Here is a 17,395-nt window from a genome sequence, read left to right as displayed (position 1 = left end):
GCTAGCACAGCAAATAAGTGAAAGAGATATAGGTTTTGACTATGTTTTATTGGTAATGGGGACTTATGTAAATGCCAACAACTTTTTGGTGTATGTGTGTAACCTTTATTTAACTAGGCAAGTCAGTTGAGCATTCTTATTTACAATGACGGCCAATCCTGGACGGCGCTGGGCCAATTGTACGCCGCCCTATGGGACTCCCAATCACGGCCGGATGTGATACAGCCTGGATTTTAACCAGGGTCTGTAGTGATGCCTCATGCACTGAGATGCAGTGCGTTAGACCCCTGTGTGTGTAAACTATTTAATTGTACTAGTATGCTTAAGTCTACTTTATATAGGTATCAGTTTGTTTTGGAAAGGAAGGTATCAGCCAAAAAATGTCTCAACGGTGCATCCCTAGTATAAACTTTGCCAAGGTGCATAGAAGCTGTTCTGGCTTGTGGTGGACCATGTTGTATTTACCAGTTACCTGTATATCCTGTCCAGGAAGTCCACAGGCGTAGAGCTGATGAAACTGTGGGTTTGCACACAACCAGTCAAAAACCATCTCCGGGAAAGCTCATCTGCGTGCACGTAGTCCTCACCAGGGGTCTTACGCCCCTCGATCCTGGAAGTGTAAACACGCCAGACGTCATCAGAAGTGTCCACTTTATTTGAGGGGATAGGGTGTGTTAAGTGTTGATCTTTTATTAGCAGTTTGTCATTAAGCAGGAATGTGTCTGTCTACACGGCAGGTACGACCAGTATTAGCAAACCGGAGATACTGCATTAAAGCGAACGCTGTCATACACACATTCTCTCACACACACACCCCTTCTATTGAATTGGGTGATTGAGCAGCATGCTAATGTGGTGATTCAGAGCAATATGAAATCAACTGGTCTTGTCTGCACCAGGCCAGGGAGTGGCTCCCAGATTACACCTAATATAACCCTGGACAGGTTAGATCAGGGCTCTTACACTTTGTTTCCTCGAGAGCCTCTCCTCTAATTACAGTTGTAACTAACCTTATTCAGCTTATCAACCAGCTAATTATTTGAATCCAGTGCACTAGATTAGGCTTGGAGTGAAAAAAAACCTACAGCAGGGTAACTCTCCAGGAACAGGGTTGGAGTCTAAACCTACAGCAGGGTAACTCTCCAGGAACAGGGTTGGAGTAAAACCCTACAGCAGTGTAACTCTCCAGGAACAGGGTTGGAGTTTAAACCTACAGTAGGGTCTCTCTCCAGGAACAGGGTTGGAGTATAAACCTACAGTAGGGTAACTCTCCAGGAACATCCCAATTATAGGTCGCTGGTGCAAAACCAAAAAGGTGTCCTCTCTGTCTCTCTGTCTCTGTCTCTCTGTCTCTGTCTCTCTGTGTCGTCATCCACTCCCCTTCATGGATCTGAGATGACTGCACAGTTCAATATAGCTTCTACCATACCGCTTTCACCTGTTCAATCATAGCAGACCTGTGAAGTAGGCTGGAGAGCAGAAGGGTCCAGTTTAAAATATAATAATAATGGAATGCAGTCCTCCCTAGGTCTACGGAACAAGCTAGAACAGTCACTGAGTTCAAGAACCGTTCTGTTGTCTGAACCATCTCCTGAGTTGTTACAAGCGTAACGTGTCCTCATATAGCCTCCTCCTATCGTATGTGTATCTCTATTGTGTTAGGTATTAAGGTGACATCATCAGATTGGTATGTAGCTACAGTGTCGTGAAAGGCATCATGTCGGTCCTGTTTTGGTTGATTTTCCTCCATGGTGTAATTCTATTGGTAATACTGGAGAAATCTGGTTTGGTTCAGTTGCTCTGACTCCACTTCCTGAAACACTGGCAACTGTTACAAACAACATAAGGTGATCTGGCTGTTTTTAGAGTATTTTGTTAGGATCCCCATTTAGCTGTTGAGCATGCAGCTCTTTATCTACTCATCCCGAGGTTCATAGTTGTTGTACAGAGTTTCTAACCCCAGAGGTGCAACATCGCCAGACTTCCACGAACGCTTGCAAAGCAGACCAGGGTTTGGGTTTTTAGAAATCAATGAATAACCCTGTCCAACATAAAGTCTGATGTGTGTGTGTGTGTGTGTTGACAGTGAATAACCCAATCCCGTCCAACATGAAGTCCGAGGCGAAGAAAGCTGCCAAGATCCTCAGAGAGTTTACTGAGATCTCCAACCGCACTGGGCCTGACAAACTCATCCCAGGTGTGTGAATGTGTGCGGGATGGGTGTATGTGTTCCTGTTCATCTGAGTGTGCTCGTTTTCATCCTGCCCTTACTCTCATCTCTGACTCATACCTAATAATTTCTCTCGTTCTCGGCATGGCTTTGTGGTGATGTCATCAGGGTTTTGTCAGGTAGACTCAACAGCCTTGGTTTCTCAAATTACTGCCTCGCCTGGTTCACCAACTACTTCTCAGTCGTCTGGAAGTCTCTTGGGGGTGCCACAGGGTTCAATTCTCGGGACGAATCTTCTCTGTATACATCAATGACGTCGCTCTTGCTGCTGGTGATTCGCTGATCTACCTCTACACAGACGACACCGTTCTGTATACATCTGGCCCTTATTTGGACACTGCTAACCAACTTACAAACGAGCTTCAACGCCATCCAACACTCCTTCCGTGGCCTCCAACTGCTTTTAAATGCTAGTAAAACTAAGTGCATGCTCTTCAACTGATTGCTGCCTGCACCCTCCCGTCCGACTAGCATCACTACTCTGGACGGTTCTGACTTAGAATATGTGGACAACTACAAATACCTTGGTGTCTGGTTAGACTGTAAACTCTCCTTTCAGACTCACATTAAGCATCTCCAATCCAAAATTAAATCTAGAATCGGCTTCCTATTTCGCAACACAGCCTCCTTCACTCATGCTGCCAAACATACCCTCGTAAAACTGACCATCTTACCATCCTAGACTTTGGCTATGTCATCTACAAAATAGCCTCCAATACCCTACTCAATAAATTGGATGCAGTCTATCACAGTGCCATCTCTTTTGTAACCAAAGCCCCATATACTACCCACCACTGCAACCTGTATGCTCTCGTTTGCTGGTCCTCGCTACATATTCGTCGCCAAACCCACTGGCCCCAGGTCATCTATAAGTCTTTGCTAGGTAAATCCCCACCTTATCTCAGCTCACTGGTCACCATAACAACACCCACCCGTAGCACGTGCTCCAGCAGGTACATCTCACTAGTCACCCCCAAAGCCAACACTTCCTTTGGCCGCCTTTCCTTCCAGTTCTCTGCTGCCAATGACTGGAACCAATTGCAAAAATCTCTGAAGCTGGTGTCTTATATCTCCCTCTCTAACTTTAAGCATCAGTTGTCAGAGCAGCTTACCGATCACTGTACCTGTACACAGCCAATCTGTAAATAGCACACCCGACTACCTCATCCCAATATTATTACTTACCCACTTGCTCTCTTGCACCCTAGTAGCTCTACTTGCATGTCATCATCTGCAAATCTATCATTCCAGTGTTGTAATTATTTCTCCTCTGTGGCCTATTTATTGCCTTTATCTCCCTACTCTTCTACATTTGCACACACTGTACATAGATCTTTCTATTGTGTTATTAACTGTACGTTTGTTTAACTCTGTTTTCTTTTGTCACACTGCTTTGCTTTATCTTGGTCAGGTCGCAGTGGTAAATGAGAACTTGTTCTTTTTTTATTGTGACGCCATCAGGGTTTTGTCAGGTGACAATCCTCCTTTCCGGATATGGCGTCATAGCATGCTAGCAGGACCTGCTAATCATTTGTGTTTTTTCTCCCTCCAGCCAATATATTAGCCAAGTGTCAGGGCCTGGCCATCATCACAGTGATCAAGGCAGGCTTCATGATCACAGCTCGAGGCGGCAGCGGTATAGTCATCGCTAGACTGGCTGACGGACGTAAGTTCACCACCACACCACACACACACACACACTATATGGTCATCGCCAGGACATAAGTTCATTACATCCTCCCTCTCACTAGGTTGGTCTGCTCCCTCTGCCATTGGTATAGCTGGTCTGGGCGGTGGCTTTGAGATTGGAGTTGAGGTAGGTTGACCACCAGACACATGAGGGATCCAGTCTAACATTTTCCCTTGCTCTCCCCTTGGGTTAAAAGAACATGTGCACAGTGTCACACAATAGAAACATAGGAGTAATTCACTAAGCTCTATTAAGAGGTGTGACTACTGGTAAATAAGTTCATCCAGACGTTTGGTTTGACAATTCAGCCTATAAAAAAAAAAAATCTCCCCATTTTTGTGGTATCCAATTGGTAGTTACAGCAGACGTGATACCCTCTGTCCCATCGCTGCAACTCTCGTACGGACTCGGGAGAGGCAAAGGGCAAGAGCTGTGTGTCTTCCGAAACACAGCCCAGCCTAGCCGCACCAATGTGTCGGATTGCGTGATGAGACAAGGACATCCCTGCCGGGCCAAACCCTCCCCTAACCCGGACGACGCTGGGCTAATTGTACGCCACCCCTTGGGTCTTCTGGTCACGACCGGCTGCAACAGAGCCTCGACTTGAACCAGGATCTCTAGTGGCACAGCTAGCACTGTGATGCAGTGCCTCAGGTGGCCAGAAAAGTAGCCTATTTGTTTTGTTAATTTACTGTCAAGCCTCCAGAATAGTTTTTTTTTCTGGGGGTTTCAATGGAGATTATAGGCCTAATTACCTATGCATATATTTTGTCCAGGTGGGTGAGGCTTGCTCATTCCAGTAGACACTTTTTTTTAAATTAGAGAAATCATGAGGATAATGCACTTTTACTGTTTGACAAATTCATGGTCTTATTTGCCCCAGGTGGAATGTACAGATCGCACCAGTGCGACCAATATATTTTTTGTTTTTGCCCACACAGCCAAGTCAAAGGGTGGCAAAGGGTGGCAAAGGGTCAAAGGGTGGCAAAGGGTCAAAGGGTGGCAAAGGGTCAAAATTCAACTAAGTGGTCTGGTTTTCCAACAGGCCCAGTTGGAGGTTTCCCAAATTGTCCTCCTTATTCCCTCATGATTCTGTGACATAAATCCTGTTTTATTGGGGAAGTTTGTCAAAATGAGTCAATTTATTACATTTTTGTTATCGAGTTCATGTTTCAATATGTCCATATATGTTAATTGATTGTTGACGTGAACTTCACAACTAAAACAGGATATATTTTCTTACTCTGTTACACTAGCAGGAAGTCAGCTGTAGTTAACTTCTTCTTCCCAGAGTGAGCGCTGACTCAGGACATGCTCTCAGAGAAGTTTGTTCTCAAGACATCGGAGTGAATAAAGGATGTTCGGATTTATTCGATTTTGAGAAAGTTACCAAAATTTTACACCCCAGACGCCGTGTTCCATCCAGACCCTTATCGTGGCTGACTCCAGACGCCGTGTTCCATCCAGACCCTTATCGTGGCTGACTCCAGACGCCGTGTTCCATCCAGACCCTTATCGTGGCTGACTCCAGACGCCGTGTTCCATCCAGACCCTTATCGTGGCTGACTCCAGACGCCGTGTTCCATCCAGACCCTTATCGTGGCTGACTCCAGGCGCCTTGTTCCATCCAGACCCTTATCGTGGCTGACTCCATATGCCGTGTTCCATCCAGACCCTTATCGTGGCTGACTCCAGACGCCGTGTTCCATCCAGACCCTTATCGTGGCTGACTCCAGACGCCGTGTTCCATCCAGACCCTTATCGTGGCTGACTCCAGACGCCGTGTTCCATCCAGACCCTTATCGTGGCTGACTCCAGACGCCGTGTTCCATCCAGACCCTTATCGGGGCTGACTCCATATGCCGTGTTCCATCCAGACCCTTATCGTGGCTGACTCCATATGCCGTGTTCCATCCAGACCCTTATCGTGGCTGACTCCAGACGCCGTGTTCCATCCAGACCCTTATCGTGGCTGACTCCAGACGCCGTTTTCCATCCAGACCCTTATCGTGGCTGACCCCAGACGCCGTTTTCCATCCAGACCCTTATCGTGGCTGACCCCAGACGCCGTTTTCCATCCAGACCCTTATCGTGGCTGACTCCAGACGCTGTGTTCCATCCAGACCCTTATCGTGGCTGACTCCAGACGCCTTGTTCCATCCAGACCCTTATCGTGGCTGACTCCATATGCCGTGTTCCATCCAGACCCTTATCGTGGCTGACTCCAGGCGCCTTGTTCCATCCAGACCCTTATCGTGGCTGACTCCATATGCCGTGTTCCATCCAGACCCTTATCGTGGCTGACTCCATATGCCGTGTTCCATCCAGACCCTTATCGTGGCTGACTCCAGACGCCGTGTTCCATCCAGACCCTTATCGTGGCTGACTCCAGACGCCGTGTTCCATCCAGACCCTTATCGTGGCTGACTCCAGGCGCCTTGTTCCATCCAGACCCTTACAGGGATTTAAGATTTTGTTTCTGCTGGGGGAATCAACCTGTCAGCAGATGTACAGTACATTCGGAAAGTTTTCAGACCCCTTCCCTTTTTCCACATTTTGTTACATTACAGCCTTATTTTAACTAGGCAAGTTAGACTTTAGACGTTAGACTTATTCTATAATTGATTTACATTGTTTTTTTCCCCTCATCAATTTACACACATTACCCCCATAATGACAAAGCAAAAACAGGTTTTTAGTCATTTTTGCAAATGTATAATAAAAAAATACAATCACATTTACATAAGTATTCAGACCCTTTACTCAGTACTTTGTTGAAGCACCATTAGCAGCGGCTACAGCCTCGAGTCTTCTTGGGTATGACACTACATGCTTGGGACACCTTCATTTGGGGAGGTTCTCTCATTCTTCTCTGCAGATCCTCAAGCGCTGTCAGGTTGGATGGGGAACGTTGCTGCAGAGCTGTTTTCAGGTCCTTCCAGAGATGTTCGATCGGGTTCATGTCCGGGCTCTGGCTGGGCCACTCAAAGACATTCAGACTTGTCCTGTAGCCAATCCTGCGTTTTCTTGGCTGTGTGCTTTAGGTCGTTGTCCTGTTGGAAGGTGAACCTTCGCCCCAGTCTGAGGTCCTGAGCGCACTGGAGCAGGTTTTCTTCAAGGATCTCTGTACTTCATCTTTGCCTCGATCTGACTAGTCTCCCAGTCCCTGCTGTTGAAAAACATCCCCACAACATGTTGCCACCACCATGCTTCACCGTAGGGATGGTGCCACCACCATGCTTCACCGTAGGGATGGTGCCAGGTTTCCTCCAGATGTGACGCTTAGCATTCTGGCCCAAGAGTTCAATATTGATTTCATCAGACCAGAGAATCTTCTTTCCCCATGGTCTGAGAGTCTTCAGGTGCCTCTTTGCAAACTCCAAGCAGGCTGTCGTGCCTTTTACTGAGGAGTGGCTTCATTCAGGCCACTCTACCACAAAGGCCTGATTGGTGGAGTGCTGAAGAGATGATTGTCCTTGTGGAAGGTTCTCCCATTTCCACAGGAACTCTGGCGCTCTTGTCAGTGAGCTCAACCCAGAGTCTCATAACAAAGGGTCTGAAAAATTATGTAAATATGGGTTTTCTGTTTAATTATTTTTAATGCATTTACAACATATTCAAAACATGTTTTTTTCGCATTGTCATTATGGGGGATTGTGTGTGTGGATTGATGAGGGAAAACAATAGATCAAATGAATTGTAGAATCGGGTAACGTAACGATGTGGAAAAAAGTCTGACTACTTTCCGAATGCACTGTACAGGAAATGGAGCAATACACTGAGTGGACAAAACATTAGGAACACCTGCTCTCTCCATGACATAGACTGACCAGGTGAATCCAGGCTACGATCCCTAATTGATGTCACATGTTAAATCACACTTCAATCCGTTTAGATGAAGGGGAGGAGACATGTCAAGGAAGGTGTGTTTTTTTTTTTTTTTTTTTTTTTTTTTTAAAGCCTCGAGACATTTTAAGACATGGATTGTGTATGTGCCATTCAGAGGGTGAATGGGCAAGGCAAACGATTTAAATGCCTTTTGAACGGGGTTCTGACATTAGGTGTCAGTCGCACTGGTTTGATTGTGTCAAGAACTGCAACGCTGCTGGGGTTTTCACGCTCAACGGTTTCCTGTGTATATCAAGACTGGTCCACCACCCAAAGAAGATCCAGCCAACTTGACACAACTGTAAGGTATCATTGGAGTCAACATGGACCAGCATCCCTGTGGAACGCTTTTGACACCTTGTCGAGTTCATGTCCCAATGAGTTGAGGCTGTTCTGAGGGTAAAAAGGGGGGGGGGCATCTCAATATGAGGAAGGTGTTCCTAATGTTTTGTACACTCAGTATATATGTGTAGGAAGTAGAGGCTTGTCTTTTCTGTCCATCAGGTGACTCGTTATGTTTCTGTTTCGGTGTTTTGTAGCTTTTGATTGATAACTGGTTGCTGCCAGGTAGCTGTCGGTCTCACTCTCTCTCTCACTCTCTCACGCGCTCTCTCTCTCTCTCTCATTCACTCACTCACTCACTCACTCGAATCAAAGCAGTATTGTTCTCTCTGTCCTCGGCTGTCTGAAGGTTATTCATGTGAATAGAGGTAACATGTATTAAAGGACCAAATCTCTAATTTTGATGTAAATGTCATGTTATAGAAGGGTCAATTCACCATTTTTACGATTTCTCTTGTTCATCCAAATGGCAAATCACCTACTCGTTGTGTAGTATGAACAAAAAAGCTCCAATAAACACAAGGGGCTTTGCGGTGTCTAAAATGACTTATTTTAGTGTTTTTGGAGCTTTTGTTTCTATTTTTCAAACTAAATTAATAAACCTAAATACTACACAACAAGGATGAGGAAGTGATTTGCTGTTTGGGTTTTAAGTTTCTCAAAAGCAAGTGAAATCACAGTTATATTGACCCTCCCATAACATGCCATTTTACAGTTGAAGTCGGAAGTTTACATACACTTAGGTTGGAGTCATTTAAAGTTAGTTTTTCAACCACTCCACAAATTTCTTGTAAACGAACTATAGTTTCGGCAAGTCGGTTAGGACATCTACTTTGTACATGACAGAAGTCATTTTTCCAACAATTGTTTACAGACAGATTATTCCACTTATAATTCACTGTATCACAATTCCAGTGGGTCAGAAGTTTATATACACTAAGTTGACTGTGCCTTTAAACAGCTTGGAAAATTCCAGAAAATGATGTCATGGCTTTAGAAGCTTCTGACGGGCTAATTGACATTATTTGAGTCAATTGGAGGTGTACCTGTGGATGTATTTCAAGGCCTACCTTCAAACTCAGTGCCTCTTTGCTTGACATCATGGGAAAATCAAAAGAAATCAGCCAAGACCTCAGAAAACAATTGTATACCTCCACAAGTCTGGTTCATCCTTGGGAGCAATTTCCAAAAGCCTGAAGGTACCACGTTCATCTGTACAAACAATAGTACGCAAGTATAAACACCATGGGACCACGCAGCTGTCATACCGCTCAGGAAGGAGACACGTTCTCTCGCCTAGAGATGAAAGTGCTTTGGTGCGAAAAGTGCAAATCAATCCCAGAACAACAGTAACAGACCTTGTGAAGATGCTGGAGGAAACGGGTACAAAAGTATCTATATCCACTGTAAAACGAGTCCTATATCGACAATCTGAAAGGCCGCTCAGCAAGGAAGAAGCAACTGCTCCAAAACCGCCATTAAAAAGCCAGACTACGGTTTGCAACTGCACATGGGGACAAAGATCGTACTTTTTGGAGAAATGTCCTCTGGTCTGATGAAACAAAAATAGAACTGTTTGGCCATAATGGCCATTGTTATGTTTGGAAGAAAAAGGGGGAGGCTTGCAAGTCGAAGAACACCATCCCAACCGTGAAGCACGGGGGTGCTTTGCTGCAGGAGGGACTGGTGCACTTCACAAAATAGATGTCATCATGAGGGAGGAAAATTGTGAATATATTGAAGCAACATCTCAAGACATCAATCAGGAAGTTAAAGCTTGGTCGCAAATGGGTCTTCCAAATAATGACCCCCAAGCATACTTCCAAAGTTGTGGCAAAATGGCTTAAGGACAACAAAGTCGAGGTATTGGAGTGGCCATCACAAAGCCCTGACCTCAATCCTATAGAAAATGTGTGGGCAGAACTGAAAAAGCGTGTGTGAGCAAGGAGGCCTACAAACCTGACTCTTTTTTTACACCAGCTGTGTACCGCTGCATAGCCCATCTGTAAATAATCCACCCAATCTACCTACCTCATCCCCATGTTGTTTTCATTTACTTTTTTGCTCACCAGTATCTCTACTTGCACATGACCATCTGTTCATCTTTTACCGCAGTGTTAATTTGCTAAATTGTAATTACTTTGCTACTATGGCCTATTTATTGCCTTACCACCTCACGCAATTTGCACACACTGTATATAGACTTAATTTTTTCTCTATTGTGTTATTGACTGTGCGCTTGTTTATTCCATGTGTAACTCTGTGTCGCACTGCTTTGCTTTATCTTGGCCAGGTCACAGTTGTAAATAAGAACTTGTTCTCAACTGGCCTACCTGCTTAAATAAAGGTGTTCTCAACTGGCCTACCTGGTTAAATAAAGGTGTTCTCAACTGGCCTACCTGGTTAAATAAAGGTGAAATAAAAAATATAAAGCTCTGTCAGGAGGAATGGGTCAAAATTCATCCAACTTATTGTGGGTAGCTTGTGGAAGGCTAGCCGAAACGTTTGACCCAAGTTAAACAATTTTAAAGCAATGCTACCAAATACTAATTGAGTGTGTGAACTTCTGACCCACTGGGAATGTGATGAAAGAAATAAAAGCTGCTCTCTCCCCTTCTCCCAGTCTGGTCACCCTCTCCCCTTCTCCCAGTCTGGTCGCCCTCTCCCCTACTCCCAGTCTGGTCGCCCTCTCCCCTTCTCCCAGTCTGGTCGCCCTCTCCCCTACTCCCAGTCTGGTCGCCCTCTCCCCTTCTCCCAGTCTGGTCGCCCTCTCCCCTACTCCCAGTCTGGTCGCCCTCTCCCCTTCTCCCAGTCTGGTCGCCCTCTCCCCTACTCCCAGTCTGGTCGCCCTCTCCCCTACTCCCAGTCTGGTCGCCCTCTCCCCTACTCCCAGTCTGGTCGCCCTCTCCCCTACTCCCAGTCTGGTCGCCTTCTCCCCTTCTCCCAGTCTGGTCGCCCTCTCCCCTTCTCCCAGTCTGGTCGCCCTCTCCCCTTCTCCCAGTCTGGTCGCCCTCTCCCCTTCTCCCAGTCTGGTCGCCCTCTCCCCTACTCCCAGTCTGGTCCCCTTCTCCCAGTCTGGTCACCCTCTCCCCTTCTCCCAGTCTGGTCGCCCTCTCCCCTACTCCCAGCCTGGTCGCCCTCTCCCCTACTCCCAGCCTGGTCGCCCTCTCCCCTTCTCCCAGTCTGGTCGCCCTCTCCCCTTCTCCCAGTCTGGTCGCCCTCTCCCCTACTCCCAGTCTGGTCGCCCTCTCCCCTTCTCCCAGTCTGGTCGCCCTCTCCCCTTCTCCCAGTCTGGTCGCCCTCTCCCCTTCTCCCAGTCTGGTCGCCCTCTCCCCTTCTCCCAGTCTGGTCGCCCTCTCCCCTACTCCCAGTCTGGTCGCCCTCTCCCCTACTCCCAGTCTGGTCGCCCTCTCCCCTTCTCCCAGTCTGGTCGCCCTCTCCCCTTCTCCCAGTCTGGTCGCCCTCTCCCCTACTCCCAGTCTGGTCGCCCTCTCCCCTACTCCCAGTCTGGTCGCCCTCTCCCCTACTCCCAGTCTGGTCGCCCTCTCCCCTTCTCCCAGTCTGGTCGCCCTCTCCCCTTCTCCCAGTCTGGTCGCCCTCTCCCCTTCTCCCAGTCTGGTCGCCCTCTCCCCTTCTCCCAGTCTGGTCGCCCTCTCCCCTTCTCCCAGTCTGGTCGCCCTCTCCCCTTCTCCCAGTCTGGTCGCCCTCTCCCCTTCTCCCAGTCTGGTCGCCCTCTCCCCTTCTCCCAGTCTGGTCGCCCTCTCCCCTTCTCCCAGTCTGGTCGCCCTCTCCCCTTCTCCCAGTCTGGTCGCCCTCTCCCCTTCTCCCAGTCTGGTCGCCCTCTCCCCTTCTCCCAGTCTGGTCGCCCTCTCCCCTACTCCCAGTCTGGTCGCCCTCTCCCCTTCTCCCAGTCTGGTCGCCCTCTCCCCTACTCCCAGTCTGGTCGCCCTCTCCCCTACTCCCAGTCTGGTCGCCCTCTCCCCTACTCCCAGTCTGGTCGCCCTCTCCCCTACTCCCAGTCTGGTCGCCCTCTCCCCTACTCCCAGTCTGGTCGCCCTCTCCCCTACTCCCAGTCTGGTCGCCCTCTCCCCTTCTCCCAGTCTGGTCGCCCTCTCCCTCCCTCCCAGTCTGGTCGCCCTCTCCCTCCCTCCCAGTCTGCCCGCCCTTTCCCTCCCTCCCAGTCTGCCCGCCCTTTCCCTCCCTCCCAGTCTGCCCGCCCTTTCCCTCCCTCCCAGTCTGCCCGCCCTTTCCCTCCCTCCCAGTCTGCCCGCCCTTTCCCTCCCTCCCAGTCTGCCCGCCCTTTCCCTCCCTCCCAGTCTGCCCGCCCTTTCCCTCCCTCCCAGTCTGCCCGCCCTCTCCCGGTCTGTCTGCCTGCCCTGCCCGCCCTCTCCCGGTCTGTCTGTCTGCCTGCCCTGCCCGCCCTCTCCCGGTCTGTCTGTCTGCCTGCCCTGCCCGCCCTCTCCCGGTCTGTCTGTCTGTCTGCCCTGCCCGCCCTCTCCCGGTCTGTCTGTCTGCCCTGCCCGCCCTCTCCCGGTCTGTCTGTCTGCCCTGCCCGCCCTCTCCCGGTCTGTCTGTCTGCCCTGCCCGCCCTCTCCCGGTCTGTCTGTCTGCCCTGCCCGCCCTCTCCCGGTCTGTCTGTCTGCCCTGCCCGCCCTCTCCCGGTCTGTCTGTCTGCCCTCCCCGCCCTCTCCCGGTCTGTCTGTCTGCCCTGCCCGCCCTCTCCCGGTCTGTCTGCCCTGCCCGCCCTCTCCCTCCCTCCCTCCCTCTCTGTCTGCCCTGCCCGCCCTCTCCCGGTCTGTCTGCCCTGCCCGCCCTCTCCCTCCCTCCCTCCCTCTCTGTCTGCCTGCCCTGCCCGCCCTCTCCCTCCCTCCCTCTCTGTCTGCCCGCCCTCTCCCTCCCTCTCTGTCTGCCCGCCCTCTCCCTCCCTCTCTGTCTGCCCGCCCTCTCCTTCCCTCTCTGTCTGCCCGCCCTCTCCCTCCCTCTCTGTCTGCCCGCCCTCTCCCTCCCTCTCTGTCTGCCTGCCCTCTCCCTCCCTCTCTGTCTGCCCGCCCTCTCCCTCCCTCTCTGTCTGCCCGCCCTCTCCCTCCCTCTCTGTCTCCCCCGCCCTCTCCCTCCCTCTCTGTCTGCCCGCCCTCTCCCTCCCTCTCTGTCTGCCCGCCCTCTCCCTCCCTCTCTGTCTCCCCCGCCCTCTCCCTCCCTCTCTGTCTCCCACGCCCTCTCCCTCCCTCTCTGTCTCCCACGCCCTCTCCCAGTCTCCCAGTCCGACCTAAACACTACTGTCTCTGTGTGTGTCTAGGTATCAGACCTGGTGGTGATTCTGATGCAGCGCAGGGCGGTGGATTCTTTCTCTAAAGGAGGGAACCTCACTCTGGGGGGCAACTGTACTGTGGCGGTAGGACCGATGGGGAGGTGAACACACACACACACACACACACACAATCTTGGTTCATGGTTGGCCAAAACCAGTCAGGGTCCAACCATGGCTCATCCCTCTTGATGTGTTTCAGCCCCGAGGCTGTGGGTTAGGGGCTCCCCGAGGCTGTGGGTTAGGGGCTCCCCGAGGCTGTGGGTTAGGGGCCCCCCGAGGCGGTGGGTTAGGGGCTCCCCGAGGCGGTGGGTTAGGGGCTCCCCCTTATTTAAACTGGACGCTTTGTGGACACTTGAATGTCTGAGCAGGGATTGTGGAGGGGAAATGGTTTTGTGACATGTGTTTGGCTTGGGGTAGTACTTGCTGTGTGTTGACAGAAGAAGTGAGAGCTGTTGAAGTGGTTGATGTTTTATAGGGTGGAGGCAGGTGTGTGTGTGAGGGGTTGCTCTTGTTGTCACAGGTTAATCGTTGTCTATGAGTAGAGGTGGAATGCTGCCTGAAGCAGACTCCCTCTCTGTCTTTATTTAGAATGACACGCCAGGTTGGGTAATTAAAATAAGAAACATACAGTTAGCATCAAACAAGGAGATGGGGTGGATGTGGTGGTGGTGTGTCTGTTTTTAAATATAGCAACGATGAGAGGTTAATGTCAGATGGGAGTGCCTTTTCTTTGTTCAGGTGACTTTTACAACATGGGGACCTCCCTTGCACACACAGACACACGTCTGGGTTTCTACATTTTAATTTCACCTTTTTTAGTTAACTAGGCAAGTCAGTTAAGAACAAATTCTTATTTACAATGACGACCTGAGACGTGGTCCCGTAATATTTGATGGTTTCTGATGTCAGGGAAGTTTTAATGGTCTCCTTCCATACTCTTCGCTACAGTAGTGGGATTCTGATCAGTGTACCATACTCAACACTCCAATCTTCCTCTGTGTGTGTGTGTGTGTGTGTGTGTGTGTGTGTGTGTGTGTAGGAACGTGGAGGCTGATGTAGCGCTACGTAGTACAGCAGCAGTGTTTACTTACTGTAAGTCCAGAGGCCTGTTTGCTGGAGTCTCTCTGGAGGGATCCTGCCTCATAGAACGCAAAGACACCAACCGCAAGTACGTTACACACCGTGTTTTGTAATATAGTGTGTGTGTTGTAATATAGTGTGTGTGTGTGTGTTGTAATATATTGTGTGTGTTGTAATATATTGTGTGTGTTGTAATATATTGTGTGTGTTGTAATATTGTGTGTGTGTGTGTGTGTGTGTGTTGTAATATATTGTGTGTGTTGTAATATTGTGTGTGTGTGTTGTAATATATTGTGTGTGTTGTAATATATTGTGTGTGTTGTAATATTGTGTGTGTGTGTGTTAGGTTCTACTCCCAGGACATCCGTGCGTCGGCCATATTGAATGGAGATGTAGAACCTCCCCCAGAAGCTGATGACCTGTACTGTGTCCTGGAGAGCTACACAGATAAATACACTACTGAGTGGACAGCCAAACACCTAGCGCAGAAGGTACTATATTATTAAAATACACTACATGACCAAAAGTATGTGGACAGCTGCTCTTCAAACATTTCATTGTAAAATCATGAGAATTAATATGGAGTTGGTTTCCCCCTTTGCTGCTATAACAGCTACCACTCTTCTGGGAAGGCTTTCCACTAGATGATGGAACATTGCTGCTATAACAGCCTCCACTCCTCTGGGAAGGCTTTCCACTAGATGATGGAACATTGCTGCTATAACAGCCTCCACTCCTCTGGGAAGGCTTTCCACTAGATGATGGAACATTGCTGCTATAACAGCCTCCACTCTTCTGGGAAGGCTTTCCACTAGATGTTGGAACATTGCTGCTATAACAGCCTCCACTCTTCTGGGAAGGCTTTCCACTAGATGTTGGAACATTGCTGCTATAACAGCCTCCACTCTCCTGGGAAGGCTTTCCACTAGATGTTGGAACATTGCTGCTATAACAGCCTCCACTCTGCTGGGAAGGCTTTCCACTAGATGATGGAACATTGCTGCTATAACAGCCTCCACTCTTCTGGGAAGGCTTTCCACTAGATGTTGGAACATTGCTGCTATAACAGCCTCCACTCTCCTGGGAAGGCTTTCCACTAGATGATGGAACATTGCTGCTATAACAGCCTCCACTCCTCTGGGAAGGCTTTCCACTAGATGTTGGAACATTGCTGCTATAACAGCCTCCACTCTGCTGGGAAGGCTTTCCACTAGATGATGGAACATTGCTGCTATAACAGCCTCCACTCTTCTGGGAAGGCTTTCCACTAGATGTTGGAACATTGCTGCTATAACAGCCTCCACTCTCCTGGGAAGGCTTTCCACTAGATGATGGAACATTGCTGCTATAACAGCCTCCACTCCTCTGGGAAGGCTTTCCACTAGATGTTGGAACATTGCTGCTATAACAGCCTCCACTCTGCTGGGAAGGCTTTCCACTAGATGTTGGAACATTGCTGCTATAACAGCCTCCACTCTCCTGGGAAGGCTTTCCACTAGATGTTGGAACATTGCTGCTATAACAGCCTCCTCTCTGCTGGGAAGGCTTTCCACTAGATGTTGGAACATTGCTGCTATAACAGCCTCCACTCTTCTGGGAAGGCTTTCCACTAGATGTTGGAACATTGCTGCTATAACAGCCTCCACTCTTCTGGGAAGGCTTTCCACTAGATGTTGGAACATTGCTGCTATAACAGCCTCCACTCTGCTGGGAAGGCTTTCCACTAGATGATGGAACATTGCTGCTATAACAGCCTCCTCTCTGCTGGGAAGGCTTTCCACTAGATGTTGGAACATTGCTGCTATAACAGCCTCCAGTCTCCTGGGAAGGCTTTCCACTAGACGTTGGAAACATCGCTGCAGAGACTTGCTTTCGTTCAGCCACAAGATCATTAGTGCGGTCGGGCACTGATGTTGGCCGATTAGGCCTGGCTCTCAGTCGGCGTTCCAATTCATGCCAGAGGTGTTCAATGGGGTTGAGGTCGGGGCTCTACGCAGGCCAGTCAAGTTCTTCCACACCGATCTCGACAAACCATTTCTGTATGGACCTCGCTTTGGGCACGGGGGCATTGTCATGCTGAAACGGGAAAGGGCCTTCCGCAAACTGTTGCCACAAAGTTGGAAGCACAGAATCTTCTAGAATATAGCGTTAAGATTTATCTTCAATGGAACTAAGAGGCCTGAACCATGAAAAACAGCCCCAGACCACTATTCCTCTTACACCAAACTTTAGTTGGCACAGTGCATTTGGCAGTTGCCAAACTCAGATTCGTCCATCGGACTGCCAGATGGTGAAGTGTGGTTCATCACTCCAGAGAACGTGTTTCCACTGCTGCATAGTCCAATGACGGTGAGCTTCACACCACTCCAGCCGACGCTTGGCATTGCGCGTGGTGATCTGAGGCTTGTGTGTGTGGCTGTTCAGCCATGGAAACCCATTTCGTGAAGCTTCCTAATGAACAGTTATTGTGCTGAAGTTGTTTCCAGAGGCAGTTTGGAACTTGATAGTGAGTGTTGCAACCAAGGACAGATGATTTTTCATGAGCTTCAGCAATTGGCAGTCCTGTTCTGTGAGTTTGTGTGACCTACCACTTTGTGGCTGAGCCGTTGTTGCTCCTAGACATTTTTACTTCACAATAACAGCACTTACAGTTGACCCGGGGCAGCTCTAGCAGGGCAGAAATTGGACGAACGGACTTGTTGGAAACAGGGCATCCTATGACGGTGCCACGTTGAAAGTCACTGAGCTCTTCAGTACGGGACATTCTACTGCTAATGTTTGTCTATGGAGATTGCATGGCGGTGTTCTCCACTTTATACACCTGTCAGCAACGGGTTTGGCTGAAATAGCTACCTCT

The 17,395-nt window shown here is 49.2% G+C and overlaps 1 protein-coding gene across 2 annotated transcripts in view; it reads left to right on the top strand.

The window, feature by feature from the left end:
* LOC110498225 (SH3 domain-containing YSC84-like protein 1) overlaps positions 1-17,395 on the top strand; it is a 49,701-nt gene that overhangs the window by 23,470 nt on the left and 8,836 nt on the right. For both annotated transcript variants that reach the window (XM_036955256.1, XM_036955255.1), the window contains exons 2-7: positions 2,087-2,197; positions 3,783-3,896; positions 3,982-4,046; positions 13,447-13,559; positions 14,498-14,626; positions 14,885-15,029. In XM_036955256.1, the coding sequence (XP_036811151.1) occupies positions 2,087-2,197; positions 3,783-3,896; positions 3,982-4,046; positions 13,447-13,559; positions 14,498-14,626; positions 14,885-15,029 (677 nt within the window). The remainder of the gene's footprint in view (positions 1-2,086; positions 2,198-3,782; positions 3,897-3,981; positions 4,047-13,446; positions 13,560-14,497; positions 14,627-14,884; positions 15,030-17,395) is intronic.

This window comes from Oncorhynchus mykiss, chromosome 19 (genome assembly GCF_013265735.2).
Source record: "Oncorhynchus mykiss isolate Arlee chromosome 19, USDA_OmykA_1.1, whole genome shotgun sequence".
Classification (NCBI taxonomy): Eukaryota; Metazoa; Chordata; class Actinopteri; order Salmoniformes; family Salmonidae; genus Oncorhynchus; species Oncorhynchus mykiss.
This window is presented reverse-complemented; position numbering and strand designations above follow the sequence as displayed.